This window comes from Somniosus microcephalus, chromosome 13 (genome assembly GCF_052327205.1).
Source record: "Somniosus microcephalus isolate GS21.2 chromosome 13, FLI_Smic_1.0, whole genome shotgun sequence".
NCBI classification, from domain to species: domain Eukaryota; kingdom Metazoa; phylum Chordata; class Chondrichthyes; order Squaliformes; family Somniosidae; genus Somniosus; species Somniosus microcephalus.
In genome coordinates, this window is record NC_140999.1 from 17,783,328 (window position 1) to 17,801,359 (window position 18,032).

The 18,032-nt window shown below is 46.8% G+C and overlaps 1 protein-coding gene across 1 annotated transcript in view; it reads right to left on the minus strand.

The window, feature by feature from the left end:
* LOC147108099 (interleukin-6 receptor subunit beta-like) overlaps positions 1 to 18,032 on the minus strand; it is a 107,097-nt gene that overhangs the window by 54,846 nt on the left and 34,219 nt on the right. Inside the window, exons 3-4 of the mRNA XM_086004586.1 lie at positions 14,091 to 14,223; positions 6,406 to 6,587 (exon numbers count right to left, since the gene is read on the minus strand). Coding sequence (XP_085860712.1) covers positions 6,406 to 6,587; positions 14,091 to 14,223 — 315 coding nt within the window. The remainder of the gene's footprint in view (positions 1 to 6,405; positions 6,588 to 14,090; positions 14,224 to 18,032) is intronic.

Below are 18,032 nucleotides of genomic sequence, written 5' to 3' on the forward strand. Positions count from 1 at the left end.
AAGCCGATCAGCGACGAGAAGCCAGTCGGCAACGTTGACTGTGAAGTAGGGGAGGGAAAAACGGAGAATATAAGGGCGGAGAACTCGACCACGGCCGGGGAAAAGAGCCGGACAGAAGTCGGGGCCAGAGGCGCTGAGACTGGGGCAGTGTAAGGCATGGGAGCCGCGGTGAATGTAAACGCAGTTGGTGCGAAAGACCGGGCTGCAAGCGGGCTGGGAGATGCAACAGCGTCGAGAGAGAGCTCGACCGCGACCGGTGAAAAAGGCCGGGCAGCTACCGAGGCCGCGAGGCGCAGCGACCGGGTCAGCGTAAGGCGCGGGAGTAAATAAAAAAACCGCGGAGAACTCAGCCGCAGCCGGGGGAAAGGACCGGACTGCAAGAGGGGCTGGGAGGCACAATTGAAAACCGCTGGGGAGGGCGAACACAGCAATACGGCAATCGCCATTACAGCCAGCGGGGGAGAAAGGCAAACGCGGGAAGCCACCATTTTTGTAGGCGGAGGAAGAAGACAAGCGCGGGAAACCGCCATTTTGTAAAAGGAAAAAAAAAATAATTCTTTTTGTTTCTCAAGAAGGTTGCGAAGATGCCTAAGCATGGTAACATCAACGATTTCGATCCCGATGTTGAAGATTGGGCCACGTATGTAGAACGCATAGAGATATATTGTAAGGCAAATAAAATATCAGATGAAGATAAAGCACTAACCTTACTAAACTCAATGGGTGCGAAGACATACGGGCTATTGAAGCATCTTCTATCACCAGCTAAACCGGCGGATCAGACTTTCGCTAAAATTGTGGCTGTCCTGAAAAATCATTTGAACCCCACACCGCTGATGTTAGCGGAACGATTTAAATTTTATGCGAGACACAACTGAAAGAGGAAAGCAACGCGGAGTATTTAATTGAACTGCGTAAGCTAGCGAAATACTGCCAGTTTGGGGAAAGCCTGACAGAGGCGCTGAGAGACAAATTCGTGTGTGGATTGTTGAAAGAAGGAACACAAAAGCGGCTGCTTGAAGAGAATGATCTTACACTTGATAAGGCTGTCTCTATTGCAACATCACACGAAGCCGCAGCGAGAGGCACTGCAGAAATGCAGCTGAAGGCAGCGGTACTCAGCGTAGATCAAATGGCTTCGGGTACAACGAAATGTTATCGTTGTGGGAAGACAACACACGATCAGAACCAATGCTGGTTTAAAAACCAGGAATGTAGAAAATGTGGCAAGCTTGGTCACATAGCTAAAGTATGCCGGTCAGGAAAGAAGACCAGCAACAAAAAGTCACCGCAGGAAAAGTGCAGAAAGGTACATAAGGTGGCTGAGAAGAGTTCGGATGAACAGAATTCGGATTCAGACTCCAACAGCAAGGAACTGGGTAGTCTGAGAATTCACAATGTGAGTAAGGAAGCTGACCGACAAACTATCTGGGTCACACTGCAGATAGCAGGAGTCCAAATGAAGATGGAATTGGACACCGGATCGGCATTGACGGTCATGAATAAGCAAGGCTACAAAAGGTTATTCAAACATATTCCCCTACGGGATACGAAGATAGTATTGCAGACATACACGGGGCAAAGAGTATACCCCATCGGAAAGATAAAAGTCAAGGTGGTACACAAGGGCAAAGAACACCAAGGAATGGACTTATATGTACTACCTGAGGGAGGTCCACCACTTCTGGGACGGGAGTGGATCAGGAAAATAAATATGGACTGGCACTCCCTAAACGCAATAACGGTAGATTCCGGAAAAAAAGATGTCAAACCTGAACGATTGTCCAGAATATTGGATGAGGCTAAAGAGGTGTTCCAACAGGGACTGGGAACACTGAGAGGAATTAAGGCAAAAATCAAGATTGCAGAACATGCAAACCCAAAATTTTTCAAAGCCAGACCGGTACCTTATGCGATACGACCTGCTGTGGAAGCTGAGCTGGAAGGGCTAGAACGTTCAGGAGTACTGTCTAAGGTGGACTGGAGTGAGTGGGCCACGTCCATTGTTCCCGTCATGAAGCGTTCATCGAGTAACAAGCCAGGGGAACCGGGGAAGGTCCGCATCTGTGGAGACTTCAAGATCACAGTTAATCCGGTGCTTCACATGGTGCAATATCCGCTTCCGCGGATTGAGGATATCTTTGCTTCATTGTCTGGCGGGAAACGCTTCACCAAGATAGACCTGGCGCAAGCGTACTTACAGATGGAAGTTGAGGAAGAGTCGCGCCAGTATCTCACAATCAACACGCACAGAGGCTTGTATCGATATAATAGACTGGTTTTTGGAGTGGCTTCGGCTCCAGCAATTTGGCAGAGGGCCACGGAGCAGGTATTACAGGGAATTCCAAGCACTCAATGTTACTTGGACGATATCCTGATTACAGGAGATGACGATGAGGAACACCTTGCAAATTTGAAACTGGTGCTCACCAGGTTGAAGGAATATGGCCTTCGAGTTAATCGCCAGAAATGTGAGTTCTTTCAGAAACGGATCTCGTACTATGGTCATGTCATTGACCAGGAGGGGCTGCACAAGTCACCTGACAAGATCGAAGCTGTTGTGAAGGCTCCCGCTCCGGAAAATGTATCCCAGTTGAGGTCGTTCCTCGGGTTGATTAACTATTACCATAAGTTTCTGCCAAATCTATCCACGGTGCTGCACCCGCTGAATGCTCTTTTGCAGAAAGAAGTACCATGGAAGTGGAGCGAGGACTGTAAGAAGGCCTTTCGCAAAAGCAAGGCATTGATCACCTCAGAGGAAGTGTTGGCTCACTTCAATCTAACGCTACCTATTCGTTTAGCTTGTGATGCTTCCCCTTATGGTATTGGAGCAGTACTCTCACACAAGTTGCCAAATGGCTCGGAAAGGCCAGTCGCATTTGCATCCAGATCATTGACCTCCGCTGAGCGCAACTATGCTCAGATAGATAGGGAGGCTCTCAGCCTGGTGTGGGGAGTAAAGAAGTTTAACCATTACCTGCAGGGCCAGAAGTTTACACTGCTGACAGACCACCAGCCATTGGTATCCATATTCAACCCTAAAAAGGGCGTTTCCATTATGACAGCGCAAAGGCTACAGAGGTGGTCCCTTTTCCTAGGGGCACACCAATATGACATAGAATACAAAGGATCAAAACAGCATGGGAATGCTGACGGTTTATCGCGCCTACCGTTGCCAACGGTAGAAGAGGCGCCTACAGTGGACCCAGTGGAGATGTTCCACTCAACCATAGTGGAATGTCTACCAGTAACAAATTCTACCATCGAAAAGGAAATGAGAAATGACCCGACTCTCTCACGAGTCTACGATTTAACGGTGAAGGGATGGCCAGCACATGGCGAACCACTGTTGCCAGCATTCTCGCAAAGAAGAGAACAGCTGTCAGTGTGCCGAGGAACTTTGATGTGTGGATCCAGAGTGGTGATTCCACCCAAACTCCAGCATAAAGTGCTAAAGGAGCTTCACGAGGGGCATCTGGGTGGAGTAAAAATGAAGAACCTAGCCAGAGCGTTTGTGTGGTGGCCAGGTATCGATGGAGACATCGAAGAAATGACCAAGAGCTGTCTAGGATGCCAGAAGGTCCAAAACGCCCCACCACAAGCCCCTCTACATCCATGGGAGTGGCCCTCATCTCCATGGCAAAGGGTACATATCGACTTTGCTGGTCCATTTATGGACTCAATGTTCTTAATCGCGGTGGATGCACACTCCAAGTGGCCGGAGGTAATAAAGATGCCCTCCACCACCACGGAAAAAACCATCACAGTATTAAGGACCATATTTGCCAGGAATGGGCTGCCGGAACAGATCTGTTCTGATAATGGACCGCAATTTGTATCCGAAGAATTTAGGAAGTTCTTAAAAAACAATGGGGTTAAGCACTACACGTCCGCCCCATACCATCCCGCCACCAATGGATTAGCTGAAAGGTTTGTCCAGACCTTCAAGAAGGCCATAAAGGCCATGGGTAAGGAAGACATAAATCTACAACATAAGGTAGATAACTTCTTGTTGGCGTACAGGAATGCAACACATGCGGTCACAAACCAAACTCCCGCCATGATGTTTTTCAATAGAAGACTAAGATGCCGGCTGGATTTGATCAAGCCAAACATCAGAAGGGACGTTGAGAACTGGCAATTTCAAGGCATGAATGAAAGGCCAACTAGAACCTTCCAGATAGGTCAACAAGTTTTGGCCCGGGACTACCGTACCGAGAAATGGCAGCCTGGAACTATTTGCACACGACTAGGACCGCTGATGTATACCGTGGACATTGGTGAAAGCATAATAAGGCGCCATGTTGACCAGATGATCGAGTCATCTGAAAAGGGACAACCTACTCCACAACTCTATACGCCTAAGGATGAAGCAGAGATACCCATAGCATCTACCTCCGATCCGGTGATACTGGAATCAGATGAACCCGACACTGGCATTCAAGCCGAATCGACTTTGCCAAAAGAACCTACTACCCCACCAAAAACTACTACACCACCGAGGCGTTATCCGGACCGAGTCAGGAAGCCTCCAGAGAGACTGAATCTGTGAACTGTTTTTACATGAAGTTGTGTATATATGTTATGATGTTATGTTTAATGGGGAATATATACTGTTAAGCTAAAAAGGGAGGATTGTAGTGTATGTAACCGTTCCACCTTTAAGAGAACTATTTTAAGGGTTGCACTACTTTATCTTGGCTGCTGTATACTGTAATACCGGTGGTGACCACACCGGTATATAAGTGCTGTGTAATGATTTATTGGGCAGTTCCGCCCTGACCTTCAACTAGTAAAGACCTGTTAAAGTTTACTCTTGTGGTCTGTGTAGTAATTCTCAATATAACACACAGACTTAACAATCTTATTGAAACATATAAGATACTGAGGGGGCTCGACAAGGTAGATGTAGAGAGGATGTTTCCCTTCGTGGGGAAATCTAGAACTCGGGGGCACAGTTTTAGAATAAAGGGTCGCCCTTTTAGAACTGAGATGAGGAGAAATTTCATCTCTCAGAGGGTCGTAAATCTGTGGAATTCTCTGCCCCAGAGAGCTGTGGAGGCTGGGTCATTAAATACATTTAAGGTGGAGATAGACAGATTTTTGCAAGGTAAGGGAGTGAAAGGTTATGGGGAGCGGGCGGGGAAGTGGCTTTGAGCCCAAGATCAGCCATGATCTTATTGAATGGCGGAGCAGGCTCGAGGGGCCAAGTGGCCTATTCCTGCTCCTATTTCTTATGTTCTTATGTTCTAATCCTTCTCCCAATTACTTTAAATCTATGCCCACTGGTTATTGTCCTCTCTGCTAGGGGAAATAGGTCCTTCCTCTCCACTCTATCTAGGCCCCTCATGATTTTATACACCTCAATCAAGTCTCCCCTCAGCCTCCTCCTTTCCAAAGAATAATCTCATTTACCAACAGCAAATGCCAAGGGAGGTCCACGTGTAATGTATTAAAACCAGCAGCCCTAGCATATTAAAGAACCACTTCTAATGGAAACAGTTCTGCAATATAAAGGAACTACTGATTTCAAATAAAAGTTTTGCACCAATGTTTTCTTTATTTTGAAAATTTAATGGCGTTTTAAGATTAAATTATATTCAACATTAACTTTTTTTCCCAGAAAAATTACAGAAGGTGGCTAAACTCTGATGGATTTACATTTCCAAAGAACAAATCAGCTGTTTTTTTTAATATAATGCATTTTTATCTGCACGCAATTTATCAGTTAATCTTGCAAAAACCAAAAAATCTGTCTGTTCTTGGCGAAAATTAATAAAATCTTGCACCACAGGACTATCATTTTAATACATAAGCAAAATACTGCGAATGCTGGAAATCTGGATAAAAACAGAAATTGCTGGAAACACTCAGCAGGTCAGGCAGCATCTGTGGAGAGAGAAACAGAGTTAATGTTTCGGGTCCATGACCTATCGTCAGAACTGGAAAAAGTTAGAGATATAACAGGTTTTAAGCAGGTGTAGGGGCAGGGAAAGGGGGGAGGGAAGAAAAGAACAAAAGGGAAGGTCTGTGATTGGGTGGAAGGCAGGAGAGATTAAATGATAAAAGTGATGATGGTGTAAGGCAAAAGGAGATGGTAATGGGACAAGTAAAGAAACAAAAGATGGGTCTAGAACAGGTGCCATCCGTAAAAATGGGGACAGAGGTTAGGATCTGAAATTGTTGAACACAATGTCGAATGCGGAAGGCTGTAAAGTGCCTAATCGAAAGATGAGGTGCTGTTCATCGAGCTTACATTGAGCTTCATTGGAACAGTGGCCAAGCACAGAGAGGTCAGAGAGAGAGGGTGGAGCAGAGCATTAAAGTGGCAGGCGACCGGAAGCTCGGGGTCACTATCATTTTAATGTTTGTTTTCAACATCTGATGAAACATTCCTATTATTACCTATTAGCATGCCATCAAGGCACATGTGGTTGGAAGCCTCTGTGCCAAGCCCATTCTTAGCAGTCACCCAGATGTCATGGTAAGAAACCAAATTTGAAACCAGTACCATGCACGAATTCTTGATCTTACTTGTAGTACAATTCTTTGGTTCTAAATATCTGGCACTGCAGTTTCCAATAGTCCTGAAATGGTCAAGAAATACAACATTTTAGAATAAAGTTGTCTGTATTTCACATATGCACCAAGTATACGCACCTAAAACTGAACTGGACTAGACACATAAATGCAATGGCTAATAGAGCAGGTCATAGGCTGGGTATTCTGCAGAGTGGCACACCTCCTGACTCCCCAAAGCCTCTCCATCACTTATAAGGCACAAGTCTCCATTTGCCCGACATGGGTGCAGCTCCAACAACACTCAAGAAGCTCGACACTATCTAGGATAAAACAGTCCGCTTGATTGCCACCCCACCGACTGGCTTACACATCCACCATCGGCGCACCGTGGCCGCAGTGTGCACCATCTACAGGCTGCACTGCGGCAACTCGCCAAGGCTTCTTCGGCAGCACCTCCCAAACCCGCGACTACCACCACCTAAAAGGACAAGGGCAACAGGTGCATGAGAACACCACCACCTCCAAGTTCCCCTCCAAGTCACACGCCATCCTGACTTGGACACATGTTGAGATTTCTTCATTGTCACGGTGATTTGATGCACCAGTCTCATAGGATTAGGATATAACCTTTATAGAATAAGTCCTGAATTTTCTCGGTGCTTCTCCCGCTTCACCGCCACCTGACTGGAAGTGAGATGGAAACTCCGCTAAAATTCCACCAAAGATATGGCAGTAAAGTGGGAGAAGCTCTGAGGAAATTCACTCCCTAAATAACCTGTACTGTCAGTCCAATAAGGTGCAAAAATTAAAAAATGAAAGTTATTTATTGCTTAATTCCAATTGGCAGCATGTGCGAGTCAGCTAATCGTTTAACACCTATCTTGCACTCCTTAACAAAATACAAGAAAATGCTAATTGTCTCATAGGTGATCCTCCCCTCACCATTAAATTTCCCTCTTTCACTCAGCTGCAATCTATCTTATCTGTGCTTCTGTGAAATGTCCTACCTTGTTCCTCCTAAACTCCAAAAACTATCCTACATGCAATTCCTCCTATCTACATCTTAACTGTATTGAAATCAAGGTTTATAGTCCAGTCTCCTCATCAAACCCATTCTTTCCCAGGATCTCAAAACTGTGGAACTCCTTAGCTCCTTCAGTCCTTCTTTACTCTTTCAATCTTTAGCTGTTTAACACGAGGAGCGTGTAAAGTAGTGTATTTGCAACTTGGGAAAAACAAGAGAGGAAAGTTCAGACCATCATACTATTGATAAAATAGAGTGACAAGAAAAGTTACAATGCAAGAGAAAGGGTGAGAGAGAGAGAAAGAGAGGGAGAGAGAGACTGATAAATTGGAAGAGGTGAGAAAAGAATTCTTCATCACATGACAAGTTTTTTTTTGACGGGCAAGAGAAGTGATAAAAGAACCTTCATGGGTTTGTAAGCAATATTCAAATCTTGGGATATATAGAAAACTAAAGTGTTGTTGAAGTAATAAAAGTGTTTGCCACAAAAGATGAAACCAAGCTTTTTGGAGGCAGATTTAGTGATGGGAGATGTGGGGAGTACCATTTGAGGTTATCAAAAATAGTGTGGCGAAAAAGGTTGATAAGCTGAAGAGGGACTAAGGGGGAAAAATTCAGTATCGCCCCGTTTGGGGCGCCATTTTCGACCGTGCGCAAAGTTTAGCGCCTGGCGCTAATTATCGCCGCCGACGACAAACTTGGCTTTTATCGCCCCTGCAGGTGATTGGAGCACTAAATCAGGCACTTCACACCTGTCTTAAGGTGCAAAGGCCGAGGAACAAGGCGCTAACTCAGAGCACTGGCAAAGCAAGGAAGGGCAAATCAAAATGAACCTGCAAAGTGCTGCTCAGTACCCAAAACCCCTTCACACAGCGTTGAATCTCTCCAGAAGTCTCTCTCTCTCGCTCTCTCTCTCAATGCGTGGTGCAAAAATGTCACAAACAAAAAAAGGCAGGAAGCAGTCGTCTTTAAATAGCGCTCCCCTAGTCCCTTTCTGACTGTAAAATGCTCCCCTCAACCTGTCGTTGCTAGCGGCAGGCGGTAAGGCAGGGGGCGCCACTCAATATCCGGTCCCGGGCGCTACCGGGGCGTTGCGCACTCGACTGACGTCACGATCTGCCGGCGCAGGAATGTTTAGTGCCGCCATAAAATGTCTAGTTAATTTTGCGAGCGGCGCAAATATCGCCGCGCCCGGGCACTAGTTGCTTTGCGCCCCATTAGCACCCTCTTAAGGCGCTAACGGGAGGTGCAAACAACTGAATTTTTCCCCCTAGGAGTTGACGCACCAAAATAAGTGATGGCTTTTGGTTAATAAGTGGTAGCTACTGGTTACACTGATGAGACATTAAGAAACTGTGAAATGAAATGCTCAGCAGGCCAATTAAGGGCCACCCGGCAACAGGTGACGTCACAGACTGAAATTTCATCTGTCAAGACGTTTTGACAGATGAAATATCAGTGTTTCACAGCTGTTTGAAGCTGTCAAACACTAAGGCCTAGAAATTCAGTGGCCTGCGCCACCAGTTTGCGCCCAAAGAGGGCTTTTGCGCCACTGTGCAAACCTACCGCGATATTTAGCGGGGCGCTAATGGCGGCGTTAGCCAGTAGCGCTGCGCCGCCACCGATGACATCATCGGTGTGCGCAGCGCCCCGCTATCGCCCCGCTGGCCATATTTGGTTGCTGCCGCCTCCCCCGCGCCGGCCGCAAAGAGCGACCGGTACACGGGGCCTACCTGTGCCGGTAGTGGGGCGAGTTAAGGTGGAGGTGCGGCCGGCCGCTTTTTCGGCGGCCGCCTGCCCGCACCTCCGTCCCCGGCCTCCTTCACCACCCCCCCGCGGCATTGCCGGCTGTTTCCAGAGAGCCCGGCACTTCTCCTTGGTGCCGGGCTCATTTGCCGGCACTCGTGAGCGGGGATCGCGCTGTTGCAGGCACCTCCCCCTTAAGAGTGAGAGGAAGGCCTGCAGTACCGCAGGCTGCCGTGGCGCAGCGGGTGGCGCTGCGGCACTTTGCACGCCGATATTCAGTTTCAGCGCCCCAAGCGGGGCGCCGAAACCCTTGTTTAGCGGCCGGCTTCCACTTGGGGCGCTGAAAGTGAATTTCCCGCTGGCGCAAGTGGCTCCGCGCGCAGCGGTAATTCCGGCGCCCAGGCGAGCTGGGCGCCCCTAACTGAATTTCTAGGCCTGACAGTCTTACTTCTAACCTGAGTCCTTCTACACAGACTCAGTTAGAAATCTCACCGGCACAGAAAGCTGTTGGCTGTCACTTTTGACAGATCGCAGCCATTCTGCTTTCTGTGCCGGTTAGATGATGGACTCCCGAAACCTAGAGGAAGGAAGGCTGAAAAGGTAAGTACAGGTAATTTAAACTTCTTTACACACTTTAGACACACCAAACACACTTACCTTTGCACTCATGCACACATCACTCACCTGAACACCGACATCTCGACCCCTCCAAGTCCTTCAACCTGACGGCCTGACTCCTCTAACTTGGCGTGGTTTGGAGCCGTCGGGAATCCCACACTTCAAGCTTTAAAATAGGGATTAGGCTAAAACCTGCCTGTTAACTACCTGTTAACAGGCAGTTAATTGGCACTAATCCCTTCCCGCCTTGGGTAGGCGGGTCCCAGTGCGGGGTGGGTACCCGCCTCCTTTGAAACTTACATGGAGGCGGGTTGGGGGCGGGATGGTGTCGGGACCCTCAATTTCGGGATTTTAACCCCCCACACACCTCCAATCCCGACTCCACAGGTCAATGAAAATCGACCCCAGTTCTGTGCCCACTCCTCAAGGTAACATTGACAGTGGACTAGAGATCTGGTTGTGTATCCAAGATGATGTGCTTCAAAATTTATTTCTAAAGTTTCATGAGCTCCTCCCATTTCCAAGGCACCACCTTTTCAGTGATACAAGTAAATTGTACAGATTAAAATCAGATTGGTTCCACTTCTTTGGGATAATCCATTTCAACGATGAAAGGAAAACATTCTGCACCTACTGCAGCAGAAATGTTAAGTACAGACAACCAGAAACTAAACAATCATTGAAGGAGCACCTGCACAGGTCTTATTCCAGGCAATGGTTACAAGTGGTGCTAAGGATAACAGTGCAGGTATTGCTTTTGTGAAGATTACTTGTGATGGCGGTTTTTATACCTATAAGAACATAAGAAATAGGAGCAGGAGTAGGCCATTTGGCCCTTCGAGCCTGCTTCGTCATTCAATGAGATCATGGCTGATCTTCTGCCTCAACTCCATTCACCGGCCCTATTGCCATATCCCTTGATGTCCTTACTAGTCAGAAATCTATCGACTTTTGTTTTGAATATACCCAATGACTGAGCCAAAGATTCACTACCCTCTGTGTGAAGACATTTCTTCTCATCACAGTCCTGAATGGCCTACCCTTTATCCTGAGGCTGTGGCCCCTGGTTCTAGACTCCCCAGCCAAGGGAAACATTCTCCCAGCATCCATCCTATCAAGCCCTGTAATAATTTTGTATGCTTCAATGAGATCCCCTCTCATTCTCCTGAATTCAAGAGAATACAGGCCTAGTTTACTCAATCTCTTCTCATACGATTGGGCAGCACGGTGGCATAGTGGTTAGCACTGTTGCCTCACAGCGCCAGGGACCCGGGTTCGAATCCGGCCTCGGGTGACTGTCTGTGTGGAGTTTGCACATTCTCCCCGTGTTTGCGTGGGTTTCCTCCGGGTGCTCCGGTTTCCTCCCACAGTCCAAAGATGTGCGGGTTAGGTTGATTGGCTATGATAAAAATTGACCCTTAGTGTTAGGGGGATTAAATACGTGGGGTTACGGAGTAAGGGTGGGATATGTGTTGGTGTAGGGGTTACGGGGATTGGGTGGGATAAGTGTCGGTGCAGGCTCGATGGGCCGAAATGGCCTCTATCTGCACTGTGGGGTTTCTGTGATTCTGTGATTCTGTGTGACAGTCTCGCCATCCCAGGAATCAATCTCGTGATCCTTTGTTGCACTCCCTCTATGGCAAGTATATCCTTCCTTAGGTAAGGAGACCAAAATTGTACACAGTACTCCAGGTGTGGTGTCAACAAGGCCCTATATAATTGGAGTAAGACTTCTTTACTCCTGTACTCAAATCCTCTTGTAATGAAGGCCAGCATACCATTTGCCTTCCTAATGGCTTGCTGCACCTGCACATTCACTTTCAGTGACTCATGTACAAGGACACCCAGGTCCCTTTGAGCATCTGCATTCTCCAATCTTTCACCATTTGGGAAATACTCTGCCTTTCTGTTTTTTCTACCAAAGAGGATAACTTCACATTTATCCACATTATATTCCATCTGCCATGTTCTCGCCCACTCACTGAGCCTGTCGAGATTCCCTTGAAGCCTCTTCACAACTGACACTGCCACCTAGCTTTGTATCATCAGAAAATTTGGAAATGTTACATTTAGTGCCCTCATCCAAATCATTGATATAGATTGTGAATAGCTGGGGCCCAAGCACCGATCCTTGCGGTACCCCACTAGTCTCAGCCTGCCATCCTGAAAAAGACCCGTTTATCCCTACTCTTTGTTTTCTGTCTGTTAACCAATTTTCAATCCATGCTAGTGTATTACCCCCAATTCCATGTGCCCTAATTTTGTTCACTAACCTCTTGTGTGTGGGACCTTATTGAAGTGGTTGCTGAGTGAGCTCGAGTATTCATCCAGGATCAGATGAAAATGACCAGCAAATGGCTGCTGGGACTACAGACTCCTCCACATCTGCTAAATATGCGGTGCCCCGTGTTTCCGCTCAGCTGCGTGCGTAGCAGCAGCCCGAAAGGTCCCACACAGGCCGCTCAACGGCTTTTACACTATAAATACCGCGCAGGCACAGAAATTTAAAGGGACCACGCATTAAAAGAGACAGGCCCCGCAGAACAAAGCACAGCTCACAGCAAACATTGGCGGTGCTGCCGTTGAAATCTAAAATAACAAGTAACGTATGGAAGCATTTTACCTTTGACACTGGTGACAAACTTACACTACATAAAACAGTCAATAGAAATGTAGAATGGTGTCTACGGCTGCACTGAAACACCGTTCTTTGACCTTTGCGACCCAACTTTGCATCCAACCCAGACTGATGGGATGAAATTTCCCCTCTCTGCTGACACCAAGGGTTGGATTTTACCAGCCCCGAGGAGGCGGATTTGGAGGTGGGAATGCTGGGAAAGTCAAAAAGAACGGGAGCGGGTCCCGAACGGGAAGAGGATTATAGCCACTTAACTGCCTGTTAGTTAACAGGCAGTTAAGAGGCTTTTTCCAATTTTTAGACTTCTGCTGCGGGCTTCCCGACGTCGGGGATCCCCGCCAGGGTAAGTGAGGCATGCTGTGGGTCTGTTGTTATGTTGGTGTACAGATGACAGCTGCAGAAGTGGTGTGAAGGATGCAATGGGACATTGGTGAGTATCAGAGGTAGGGAAATGTTGGGAAAGTCATTTTTAATGTGTTTAGATTTTTCTGTAGGTGACAAGCTTTGAAGCGTTTGTGTGGCCTCACCTCAATGGGAGAAGTGACAGATCACTTCTGTACACTCACCTGCAGCTGCCATCTGTTTTATCCAAAAGGAGATAGCCATTGGAGAGCCTGGGTGCAAGGGCTCACCTTTGTACAATGATTGTCAGTGTTTGACAGCACCTCCATGCTGTCAAACGCTGTCAAATCATGTCAAAAATTTATGGTTCATGTGCCTTTAAGAAAACCGACAGATGGAACATCATCAACTGATGTCATCTGACACCGGCTTTCCCATAATTGGACAGCAAGCCCGCAGGGCCAATCAGGGTAAAATAGCGTCTGTGCATCGGACGTCGCTGGGGGCGGGACTAGAACCCGGAAGGCAGCAGTCCCGCCCCCAACTCGTCTCAGTGAGTAAAATCCAGCCCCAAGGGTCCTTTGTGACTTAAGTTTTGGCAAACTTAATGAAGTGTCCTGTGGCTATGGATCTGCTGTACCAATTGCTCATAATTCAGCATTAATTGGCTAACTCAGAGAGGCCATTATGACATCTGGGGTGGTTTTTGTTTCTATGGAACAGAAATTCAGGCCCATACATTTGGACGTGTTCTTCTGAGGTTGTGGTTAAGACGTATTGTTGGGACATGTAGCTTTACTCTGCATTTAGACGATGCTATAGCTGACCCACCCGAGAGTGTTGGAGGGTGATACTGCAGTGGCCAAAATGGAAAAGTGGTTCATCTGCAGTGTACAAAAATATAAGAAACATAAACAAAACATCTAAAAAGTATAAATTAAAAGGGTTAACTAGCCAAATTCAGTCATTAAAAATGTTAATTGTGGCAAATCAATCTAGTTTTCCCATTTATTATAATTGTATTAAAAATATGAATGGAGAATGCTTGGTTCAGCTTTGGGTTTGATGGGTTTTGCTCAGTCAGGTCAAATTGAGACTCTCCCTATGCTATTTTTGTAGAACGAGGAACCCTCATTGGTAGATTTAACACCACCATCAGTTTTGAACAAACAAAGTTAAATGCTGAATCTGATTACTCACTCGGATATATGGAGCGTGAAGTTTGTTTCTAGATGGGTTTCCGGTCCTGGATCCCAGCTACAAGTGATGCTTTGTATCAAAAATGAAGTCCAGTAAGAAGTGCAGAATAAAAGACGTGGCCTCGTTGGAGGAACTGGAAGAAAAAAATAAATGAAGATATCTGGTATTATTGTTGCACAAATGCATAGACAACATTGCACCAAGATCTAAACTGTTCTATAATTTTTCTCCACACATAATTTAACTACTAACTTCCACAGTCAGTTGTACTTTTTTTTTTACAAGCAGAGATTTTGGGCTGGATTTTACTCACCGAGACGAGTTGGGGGCGGGACTGCTACCTTATGGGTTCTTGTCCCGCCCCCAGTGACGTCCGATGCACAGATGCTATTTTCCCCTGATTGGCCTTGTTAAGCCCACCCTGCGGGCTTGCTGTCCAATTAAGGGAAAGCCGGTGTCAGATGATGTCTGTTGATGACGCTTCAGCTGCCGGTTTTCTTAAAGGCACATGAACCATCTATTTTTGACAGATGATTTGACAGTGACAGCATGGAGGTGCTGTCAAACACTGACAATCACTGTACACAGGTGAGCCCTTGCACCCAGGCTGTCCAGTGACTCTCTCCTTAGGATGAAACAGATGGCAGCTGCAGGTGAGGGACCCAGGCCCAGTGCCTTCACCGCCATTTGCCTGCAGCGGTTGGAGAAGGAGCAGCCAGTGGGTTCACAGAGGAGAATCCAGCCTTTTTCTTCTCTGCTGTCCCAACGACACTTACTTAAGGTGAGGTGCAGTTTGACGAGGGCATGAGCCACCAGGAAATTATAGATACACTGGGGGCGATTTTAACCCTACCTTTCCGAGTGGAAACAGCTGCTCTTTGGGGATCAGAGGCAGACCATGGTGCCATCTTTTCTGGGTGCCGATGGGCTGGGGCAGCCAGCAAGCAGGAGAATCAAAGAATGAGCTGGGAGACCAAGGACATAAGAATAGGAGAGGCCCATTCAGCCCCTCGAGCCTGTTTCCGTCAATTAATCAGATCATGGCTGATCTGTACCACAACTCCATTTACCCTCCTTTGCTCCATAGCCCTTGATACCCTTACCTAACAAGAATCTATCGCTCTCAGTCTTGACAGTTGCACTTGACCCAGCATCCACATGGTGCGTGGTCACCTTAAGAGGAAGTTGCCCCATCAGCTCCTTTCCCTGCTGTGCCCCAGGTGCTGGACAACCCCTCCCTGATGACCAATGATGTGCCACAGGAGGGATGGGTGAAGCCCCCCCAGCCCTCGCACGTCATGGTTCTCTGTCAAATTTATCAGTAACAGACTCTTGCAAGTAGCAGTCTTACATCTCCCACAGGCTCAATCACAGTGTTCACGAGAGAAACTGGTCCTGAAATTCCTTGGGGGTCACTTACACGGAGAGGGAACGGACTTCCGCTTGCTGTCAAAGCGTTGGAATTCGCGGAATATCTCATTTACCTATTGAATGGCGTGACACCAGCACATAGCTCATGTACGACGAGATTAAAATGCTGATGTATGGCGGGGGGGGGGGAAGTGGGGAAGAGTGTTCGAGAAAGAATGTCGCTGCAGGATTTAAGGCAACTTAAAAGTGGCAGCAGCTTCCGAGAGGGTCAGTGGGTAAGTGGCAGTTTCTCTCCTCCACATTTTGTCAGTATGTACAACTGCACTGTTCTCTTACTGGGTGATTTCTGTGCTTTATTTTAGGAAGGTTTTCACATGGATGGCAATGTATCTCCCAGCATAAAGACAGACTTGGGTTTATATAGCTCAATATCGCATCTCAGAAATGTCTCAAAGTGCTCCCAATCCAATGAATTACTTTAAAGTGTGGCATCCGTTTTGTAGAAGTGCGCAAAGCAAATCCCACAAACAGCGTTTAGATGAATGATTAGTTAATCCGCATCTCCAGGTTGAGGGATGAATGTTGGCTAGGACACCAGGAAAACTCTCTGTTCTTTGTTGAATATGCCATGGGGATCACATATCAAATCCATTCCTTTTAACGGCAAATACTGAACTTTAGTGCCATACACTTCATGTTCCAGTAGGTGGCAGTAATTTCCTAGCTTTCTCAAGATGTCTTTGATTTAGCAAACTCAATATTGTACTGTAAAACATAGTTTTCATACTTAAGCTAATTTTGCTGCATTAATGGACTGCTTAGTGAGATTTATTATTTTGTTAACGTGGGCTATGTACACAAACTAAGTTCACACATTTTATTCTATTATTTGGACAGCTGTGAAATATCGACACAAATAGTTTTGTTCTTACACTATTTAATAGGTTGGTAACTACTTAGTATCTTGTTCATCCAAGCCTTGAAAAGCTTTGTAATATTTTCTTCATATTTTGTTTGCGAACGAAACATTAAATTTTTCCCAATTATTTCAGTGTTGCTGGAGCGAGGGATAAATCAGCAGCCTTGTAGCCATCTCAGGGACCATCCCAGCAGACGGCTAGGAGCATGCAGTCTATCTAGCCTCCTTAGTCAGGAATGGTGCCAAGCACAGGGTGTGTGCAAGATGAAAATGAGGGGAGAAAAACAATCTTTTAAAAACTCTGGTTGTCAGCAGACATATTGTTGAATCTCCCGTGGATCCAATAGGGGTTTACATAAAATCTAAATAAAACACACAACTTTGGAAATCTATACTTAGCCAATCTGGTGGGGCCCTTCATCAAGAGTGTTCTGAACGTAAACCTATCTGTTCCTGCCTGTATTGTGATCGACAGCACGGGGTCATTTTAACCTGACCCGTCTGGCGGGAACGCGATCAGCCACCCATTTTTGCACACTGCCCGATTTTAATTTCAATTGCTGTTTTCGTATCTTCACTTTCTTCCCTTGGAGAAGTGTGAAGTAGCGGAAGGACTCGCAGACTGATTAACAGTCTGACAGGCCGCGAGCTGAACACTCCTTCCACGGCTGTGACCATTTCTTTTAGACCAGCCGACGATGGGCTGGTGCGTCCCATAAGGCGGGAGGGTTTTCTTCATGGGCTGCCTCGACCCAGACCATGACACCAGCATCCCAGAATACAAAGATGGAGCTCCAGCCCCCACTCGCCGGGACTGCCTGGAGCAGGGCTCGAATCTTGCGCCTTCTGACTTGGGGTGGGGAATGCAACCACCAAGCAAAAGGCTCACTCCATAGAAACATAGAAGATAGGAGCAGGAGTAGGCCATTTGGCCCCTCGAGCCTGTTCCGCCATTTAATGAGATCATGGCTGATCATCCAAATTCAGTACCCTGTCCCTGCCTTCTCCCCATATCCCTTGATCCCTTTTAGCCTTAAGAAATATATCTAACTCCTTCTTGAATATCTATATATATAAACGGATACTTCTTTCTGTCTGTCTATCTGTCTGTCCTTCTGTCTGTCTGTCCTTCTGTCTGTCCTCACGTGTGCGTCTGTCCGGCTATGTGCTCGAAAGTTATAGAGCGTACCTACGCGTGCGTTACGTCGAAAGAAAGTTTACCTTTCCGAAACGGTGGTAAGTGTATTTACGTTTCGGCCGGACAAAAATCGCGCCCGCGGTATCCGAAAAACGTTCAAAATTCCGCTCATTAGCATCTCATTATCCGCTCATTAGCGACAGAGTGACCTCGAGGTCGACCAATCGTACGCCGGGTTCCTGGCGCGTGCGGCCGGGCCCTCCTACGGTCGAGTGACGGGACGATTGACCAACCCTATGCTTCGGTGACCTGACGGTCGACCAATCGGTGCGTGTGTGGGTGGGCCTTATCGTTCTGAACCGAGGTGAGTCACCGCCATCTTAATTCCAAACTTTTCCTTTCTTTTTCCCGCTTTCTGCGTCTTTCAAAAAAATGTTGCTATTAAAACACATATTGTTTTTTAAAAAAGTTAATTACTTTCTAAATCTTTTATCTAATCTCATTAATTTTCCTA